Source organism: Seriola lalandi, unplaced genomic scaffold, assembly GCF_002814215.2.
Source record: "Seriola lalandi dorsalis isolate HSWRI2012SDOR001 ecotype SW California unplaced genomic scaffold, Sedor1 jcf7180002054606, whole genome shotgun sequence".
In the NCBI taxonomy this organism is placed as follows: domain Eukaryota; kingdom Metazoa; phylum Chordata; class Actinopteri; order Carangiformes; family Carangidae; genus Seriola; species Seriola lalandi.
The window spans coordinates 2,983,847-2,992,724 of NW_019525159.1; the positions used below are offsets into that span (position 1 = coordinate 2,983,847).

Sequence of the window (8,878 nt, forward strand, 5' to 3'; positions counted from 1 at the left end):
CTCTCTACCTACCATATGCTTCACACAGATAGTACACACAGCTGGCATTTCTTTTCTCTCGCCCTGTTTTTCTTTCACACACACTCTCACACACACACACACACACACACACAAGCAATGACTCATGAATAAAAAGCACAGAGAGGAGAGGCCACTCACACACAGCTGCACACACTTACAAATAAAAAGAGGCACATGTATGTGCATGCGGGAACACAGCAAAACGGTGAACTGCAGGCCCCGGTTTCGAGGAGGCATTTGCTTGTTTGGAAATGAGGTCTAATGAATAAAAAGCTTATCCTGCATTCCACCGTAATCAAAACATATGTGGAAAGATCTGCACTTGCCCCTGTAAATATGTCTTAATATGAATGACAGTGATCATTGGCAGCCATCTCTCAGGCCGGACCATATGTTGCTTTGGGTGGGGAGGGAATGAGGGCTTACTGCAAAGCCTGCCTTATCCTCTGGCATTACAGTCTCTAAGAAAGGATTTACTCTTTAATTCTTGATTAGATAGAATTTTCTCCCCAGTGTGCGGTCACAGTGATACACCAAGCACAGATAACCTGCCCTATTGGGGAAGTGTGTGCATGCGTTTGTGTGTTTGTGTGTCCTTTGGCATTGCTCCCTCTCTGAGACGCACACACATGCACACGCTCACATACACACTAACCTGGCCCCCCTGGTGTGCCATCCCATTTAGTGCCTGGGCTTTTAACACATTGTGATAGGGCTATTATTAGAAGCAATGGATTATCAATCAGGAATTAATCCTGATTGATGTGGTTGCCCAAACTGGAAAAGGACCACACTCACAGCTACACTGTTTGTTTTCATCTCTGTAATGAGAGAGGGTGGTTCTTTCCTCTTTTTTTTTTTCCTTCAGGAAGTGACATGAGAGATCCTTTTTTTTCTTCTCTGTGATCAAACCCTTAGTTCTCCCAGCTTCTCCTTCTCAGGACGTGAGGAGACCGCTGAGGAAGACATTCATTCATTCATTTATTTAGTTCCTTCGCTGGTTTATCTTCCTCCCCCTCGCCTCTTTGCCTGACTGGCTGCTGAGCTGACTGACTGTCTGGATGGTTGGCTCCCTCTCTCACTGGACTCTCACTGGCAGTTCACTCACACACTGCGTGAGCTTCGTTGAGGCTGTGGTGGAGAGAGACAGTCGGGTTGCTCAGGCTTTGGAAAGTGGGATCTCTGCTAGATTTCTCCCTCTGTCTGTTTTGGTGGACTATTAGATGAGAGTAGAGGAACTCTTTGGATCTCTCTCCTCCAGCACTGACCACTGACCATCACTACTGTGCTGCATCCATGACTTTACATACCTGGCTGGTGTATGGGCTTGGATTTATCTTGGTTTGGGCACTCTTCTTGACACAAGGTAAGTGGTAAGGATGTATTTTGTCTGTGAAATGTATGGAGAATCTTGTAGTGCAAAGAGGCATATGAACAGGCTGCGTGTGTGTGTGTGTGTGTTTGCGTGTGCATGTGCATGTGTAGCTTTGTAAGTAGGTTTAGCACTAATGATATCACAAATACAATGGTCAACAGCCTTTTGCAGGCAAAGTAATCAATAATAAATGCAGGTATTATATTATATATACTCCAGGGTATAAATACAATATAAATACAGTAAAAGTATTGGGGGAAAAAATCAACTTTAAATGTTTGCAAAATGCTAACACAGCAATAGAATTACAGATAATAAACCTGTGAATGTTCCAGACAAAAACTAACAAAACGGATGACATCATTATAATGAACGACTATGTTCAAAGGTGACGCCAATAAATATGCCTTTGTTCTGCAGGTTATTGACCTGGGAATTCAAATCCAAGTCTCCTAACAATAGATGATATCCATAGGTGGCAAACTAAATTTCCCTGTAGAGCAATAACGATTGACCTGACTCGGCTTGTCTGCAACCTTTGTTTCACTGAGGGGCCAAACATGAGGAAAACTGGGGTGATGTTGTGCAGTGAGATATTGCTTTGCTCGATTCATATCTCAGTGTTTGGTCGGAGTCAGATCACCTCTGATCCCAGCTCCAAACAAGCGGGTGAAGTGAGCTCCAGGCCAGATTAATGATATGGCCTTTACCAATAAGGCAACGTCCACAAACAGCTGGCTATAGATCCATTGTTGTGTATTATAAACAGTGTCAGATTTCCAGATTAATGTTATTTCTGTATTTCATGATAAGGATAAAATAATATTATAGTCATGTGATGTAATCCACCCGAATGTAATCCAACAACTGTGGTTTAAAACATACAATATTCAATAGGATTCTAAGTAAGATGATGGTGTTTGTATATATAACCATAACTGTCAAAAAACATCAACAAAGGACAATGACCTTAATACTATAATTGCACAATATCTATCACCTATTAAATATTATATCCTTATTGATTATAGTAATCATACTGCATTCAGTTTTAACATAATAAGACAGGGAAACAGTATTACCTTTCCTAAATTAAATCCAAATGTTCTTATGATGCTTCTTAAAATCCTTTTCCTTTTTTTAAAAATGGCTTCTCAAAGAAAATCTATAATACATGTAATTATGAATATAATTGGCTCAATGTTGAAATGCTGATTAGTTCATCATGAGCTCAAAACAAACAGTACTTGATACTAAATACTACATCAGATTTAGGTCACAATACATTTTGACGTATTCAGTTAATCAACATTTGCAGTGCAAAGTGGAAAAGCTTGGTGTATACTCATAATAAATTGCATTGAACCATGGGAGCCCAATGTCTCTCCAGTATGTCCTCATTATGTTGACAAATGCTCATACCGGGCTGCTCATCAATGTTTCATACATGTAACAACATTGCATCTCGGTGAATTGTTAAATCAGGTCGTTCTCCAGATGTAAATGGCCATTCCGCTGCTTTTCATTTCCATTACCATTACCCCAGCTCTAATGAAATACTCCAGTATTCATGAGAGCTTTCACTGCATAGTGTATCACCAACAGGGGACTATCCGGGGACTATGACACGTCCCCTAAAGGCTGGCATGTGCTCTCTGTCCCTGTGAGGCTTTACATTGATTCCAGCAGATTTCTAAAGTGATTTTTGTAAGAGCATTTGCCTGGGATTAGTTTGCTCCTGAAAGCTCCATCAGAGCTTTTTTGTGGGCTATTTAACAGAGCAGTGGTGGCGAGAGGCTCGCGTCCGCTCCCTGCCCTCGCTCTGAGTCCACACAGGGCTGCACAGATAAAGAGAGAGGATTGGTTTCAGCCAAAGCTGATCGTCTATCTTGTGTGTGTGGGATTTTGGAGGTCAGGCACAGGTGTGTGAGGGGTCTGAATTTACAGATAATCCCTTTAAGCTCCGGTGGATTTGTTCTGTTTAGGCTTAGCCTTACTTTCTTGAGAGAGTTAGACATTTGGGAAGTGAGAGGCATGGGAGGAGAGGGAACTCGAGATGAAAGCGGTCTTTGGAGCATTTTTATTTCTGCAAAGATATCGTTTAAAATTCCATTGTATTGCGATACAGTGTGTGCCAGTGTGTCTTCTTTTAACTGCACAGGGAATAAAACCTATTTTGGCAAATGATCACGTTAACTGAGTCTATCCATTTCAGGCATGAGTTGATAAGGAAAAGTAAACAGCATTATCTGGCTGCGTGTTGGTTTAGTCCCTCTCAAGTCCTCCTCTGTGCCGTAGCTTCTACCACTTATAGGGTGCTGAGTGGTAGAGACACAGCTTTGAGATCACAAGCTGGAGCTGGCAGACAGACAGCTTGGGATGGGGTGTACTACTCAGGGTGAGTCACCCTTAAGCGCAAGAGAAGAGAAGAGAAGAAAAGAGAAGAGGTTATAAGACAAGATGAGAGCAAATATCAAACTCCAGAACAATGTTCCTTGTTGGAACAGTGACATGTTGAGAGGGACTTTTAATGCCTTTGAGATGTACTTCTCTTGAAATACCATGTAAGATACTGGCTTCAGTTGAAGGTTCAGCTGAAGGCAGTATTTTTGCTTGAAGGGTTGTCTCATTTGCACCATTTAAGTGCTGCATATAGCTTCAGTAAGAAGGAAGATGATGATACAATTTAAGTCTAATTCTCATCTTCCTAAGAAGATCATTCAAATTTGAATCAGACTCAATGCAAATGATGTAGATTTTGAGTCAAAGTCAAAGAGGCTGTTTGGGTGTAATTCAGAACTTGGAAAACTGCAGCTCTGTAGTAACAATATCACCATTACTAACACTGCTAAGAAGGAGGGTCATTTCAGGCCAGCAGTGTACCACCAGCAAGAGTCTTAAAAAAAAAGTATGGCAGTTAAGACACACACACACACACACACAGTGGAATTATCCAAAAAGGCGAGATTATGTGCAGTCTTATATTCAGATGTAACAGTTTTTTTTAATATTTTTTTTTATTTTAAGTCAAATGAATGTGTCGTTTAATGTGTCAATGGGTACATAAGAAGAATGGTCTTCAAAATGAATGAGAACAAATTAGTATTATTATACAGTTTAATGGTATTTTGCTGAAGATAAGGTTTAACAGGCAAACTGCATCAACAAATCAGTCATGAATTGAAACTGGGATAAGATACAGAGAGGGCTTATGAATGGCACTAATTGGCATGCAACTTTATGTGACCCTCATAATAATCAGGGGTCACCACAGACTCTCTCAAGATAACCTGCCTGCAGTGCATACAGGCAAATATATGTGTTGATAAGGCTCACACGTAGTGTTGCTGTGTCTTCCCACCTTTTTCTGCTCATACATTTAATTTATAATAATGATTCTATTAAGGTGATCTGCATATGTTAAATCCTTCCATAGCCCAAAAGTAGCAGGGAATATGCTATTGCTTACGTATCCCAGTGGTGTCACACAAACACGCCATGTTGAATTGGACCCACAAACAAGTTGTCATGTACTGTGTTTCCCCTGCAGTCCAGGGGCTGCAGTGCTATGGCTGCAACATCATCCAGGGCCAGAGGTACGTGGACGTGGGCTGCTCCAACCCAGAGGTCATCACCTGCACCCACTCACACAAGGGCTTCAAACACCGTTTCTGCATTAAGACAGAGAGCAGTGAGTAAACCCCTGTATGAACAATACTGAGTGACTAATGAACTGAAATCTTTCTCTTCTCTTCTCTTCTCTTCTCTTCTCTTCTCTTCTCTTCTCTTCTCTTCTCTTCTCTTCTCTTCTCTCCTCTTCTCTTCTCTTCTCTTCTCTTCTCTTCTCTTCTCTTCTCTTCTCTTCTCTTCTCTTCTCTTCTCTTCTCAGTGAGCTAATGCATCTGTGTATGATACTTATTTGGAGAATATTTATGGGGTAGCAGATTAATAAATGATGAATTCACTCTGGCGTGCCACTGGACATTGGCATAATCATTTTTAATCATACTTTCATGTAAATGTTCTTTGTTCGCTGACGGGAATATTCTATTTCTCCGTGCACCGAGGATGGTTACATAACCCTACTTTGGTGTGCTTTGCTGAGTAAATTATAAGTCACTCATTGTTTGATGTTAAGCCAAATGGAGGATGTGGACATCCATGACAGGATGGTGATGGTCAGATGAGTAGCTCTGCTGATATCCATGGAAGCGTGGACAATCCAGCTGTTTGCCTTGACGTCTCAGGGATCTGCTCGCGTTGAAAGGGCTGATGAGGCACCTTCGTCCATTTGCAGTGAAACAACAGGCTCAGACAAGGGCTGACAGCAGCCTGTCTGACACAGTATGACAAGCACTTTGTCAAAATCTTGAAGCAGTGTCTTGGTAGTAATCTGTGGCCAGTCAGCCTGTTAATCTTCATGTGACCCTGCCAAACCCAAATCAGACAGATGCTGGTGAAGTTCCATTAGAGTCTTAGAGTTCTAGCCTCCTTTTGTGCTCATATACAAGACATCTGTCCTTAACCCATAATCAGTCCTTCTCTCCTGAGCGATGTCCTCTCACATCTCAGTGGTCTCCAACCTAAACTGAAGTGAGGTCTCCTGATAGGGCAGAAAATGCCTTGATGAATAAGCACTTTATGTGATGCAATGTTAAGAAAGGCCAGACTAAGAATCATCATCACAATTTAAACTAGAATGGCAGAGCACATATCTCTGCCAAGGCCTAACATTTCCTTCGACCAGGTCCGATTCATTATCCAAATCTTCACCCCGTTGAACAAAGTCATAGATCTCAACACCATAAATGACACAAACAAACAAACAAACAAACATAGGTGAAAACATAACCTCCTTAGCGGAGGTAATGAAGAAGCCAGGCTGATCTTCTTAGGTTGGCCCTGCTGCCCTCACCTAGAAGAACGGGTCACTCTTTTGTTTTCAACTTGGATTTGGAACAACAACCAGTGAGCTGAGCTCCTGTTGTCTGGGGATGTCACGTTTAGATGTTGTCAGGTTCTAATCAACCGCAAGAGAGTGACCAGTAAAAAAAAAAAAAAAAAAAAAGTTTAGAGAAGCTGAAGTAGGGCAAATATTTCCATTTATTTATAATTCACTAATGCCAAGTGTTGCTGTTGTCAGATTCAAATTATGCATTTTAATTCCACTGGTTCTTAGCTGCAGGGACTCAGAACACTCAAAATATCACACAGGCTGCAATACAGTAATTATTGGATGCCAGTTATCAGTCCAATGCTTTTCTTCAAGACTATATGACAACCAAAAGGGAGAGAGACTCCAGTGGATTTGCAGCTCTCAGATAAGTATGGATTTAGGAGAGGCTAAACTGTCTTTGTTTGTATTTTTTTCCCTCAGTATTTGCAGTCAAATAAAGATATTACAGATTTTTAAATATAGACTTTACGAGATATTCAGAAATCGGGGGGCAGAGTACAGATTGTATTTGTCTTGGTTTCTCGTCTGTGAGGAAATATCCTATGGAGTGTGCCTTTAAGATCTCTAAGTGGCTTCCTCATTACACACTTGCAGTATTTGGTGCTTACTTGTGCTTTTTTTCCCTTTCTTGCTGAGCCAAACACCAGCTCGTCACTCTTCGCTGACTGACTGACTGACTGTCTTCCCTCCTCTGTCCTTCCAGCGGCCCTGGGTATTGTCCTGACCAGTGGTTGTGCCACATCCAGACACTGCCAGCAACAAGAGCTGCCAGGGGTGCGCATCCACTGCTGTGACTCAGACCTATGTAACAGCGCCCCCTCCTGGCACCTAAGCACACTCCACTATATCTGTGCACTGTTCAGCCTCTTGCTGCTGAGGATGTGGTTGTGATACAGAGTCATTCTGGAAGAGAACCTAACACGAGTGGACTATGGGAGAAACATTTTGTATGAGAAACTCTCATCTGTTCTCTTTGCTGCTGATGTTTAGGGCTGAATGGGAGTTTGACTCAGTGTGGTGTTACAGGTGAGCACCTTGAAATAGTAGCTTTTGTCACATTGTTAGCTTGGACTTACAGTCAGAGAAATGGCAAAAATCATCCTGTGAATATGTTTGGTCAAAATAATGATGAAGCAGCTTGCAGTCATCAGTGAATTCATTGTGCACATCCACTTTCTCAAATGTAGCTTGAAGTATATGGGATATTATGGGACATTTTTGTTGCCAAGAAAGGAATATGTTCTTTAGAGTCACATGTCAGTTCATTAAAAAAAAAACAAAAAAAAAACACTGACTTCAGTTTTGTAAAGGCTTAGATCCACATGTACTGTAAGACATAAATCCCTTGTCTCTGTTAAGGAGTTCATTATCTTTCTCAAGATCAAGTCTTTGTGTGCGGTATGTTCTTTTGATGTCACAGGCTGTTTACTTTGCAAAATGAAAGATATTTTTTTAGTTTGCTGTCCAGTTCTCCAGGCTGAGCTTGGGAAAGCACACTGCATGTGGTTCTATGTATGACTGTGAGAAATATTGTACAGTGAAAGCATGTAATGTTGTGAATTGCTATATTAAATTATTTCATATTTTTCAAAAGAAAATCACTTTGAACTCTGCTATGTCTTTTATTCCAAAATGCACCATGAATGTCCCATACCACTCATGATCAGAGATAACTACAATTACTTGCTTTTCACATGATTATATATGAGATCATTCAACAAGTGACTGGAAGAGTGCTTTCTTGTACATATGAAAATATGTAAATTTGACATGGACATCATACAATAAATAGAATAAAACAGAAATGAAACATTCCCAGTAGGCTGATATATCATCATCATATAAAGAAATCTAATATTCACCAGTAGTATGGGGCCTTCACTAGTTTAGTGCCATGTACTTAAAGTATATGATCTTTACATCACAAATCTGCCATGTACAAAACATACTGTGTATTACCCAGTACCAGGCACACAAAGTGGCGCTGGCAGAAAAGCCCCGCTGGAGCAGAAATTACAGTCTTACACAGGGATAAGTTGGCAGAATGGATGCTGTCCAACTCCAAATGTTTAATAAACAGCTTATAGCCCTGCTTTCCTTATTCTGATTGTTTGCATGAGACAAATGTCTACTTCCCTCTGGATAGAACACAAAGGACTTTTTTTTTAACACATTAACAGATGTCAACCTGGGCCTCAAGCTGTCATGCAATGAAAAAAAAACAACAGAAAACAAAAACATGTATAGAGCCATAATCTCACTGGGAATGTTTGCCATGCTTTATATCTCAAGAATCTACAAAACATTTTTGATTGACAGACTTGAAGACAGGATAAGTGTTCTTGTAAAAGCAACAACTAATGGGGATCCAGATAAACAATAAATAATTTTTAGGTCCTAGAATGGTTATATTAAGCTAAAACTCACATGTCAGAAACAGTTTGATATAGGTCTTTAAAGTAAAAGGATGCTGAAACAGTACCTGAACCCAGGTCAAGCAGGAGCCCCTGAACACTCAGTCTTCT

General features: G+C 40.7%; 1 protein-coding gene across 1 annotated transcript; it reads left to right on the top strand.

Moving 5' to 3' along the window:
- The first annotated feature begins 823 nt into the window (after positions 1 to 823).
- LOC147818377 (uncharacterized) lies at positions 824 to 7,954 on the top strand. Its single transcript, XM_087177509.1, has 3 exons — positions 824 to 1,387; positions 4,947 to 5,087; positions 7,057 to 7,954. The coding sequence occupies exons 1-3, from the start codon at positions 1,318 to 1,320 to the stop codon at positions 7,242 to 7,244; spliced, it is 399 nt and encodes a 132-aa protein (XP_087033635.1). The 5' UTR covers positions 824 to 1,317; the 3' UTR covers positions 7,245 to 7,954.
- Positions 7,955 to 8,878: the final 924 nt, after the last annotated feature.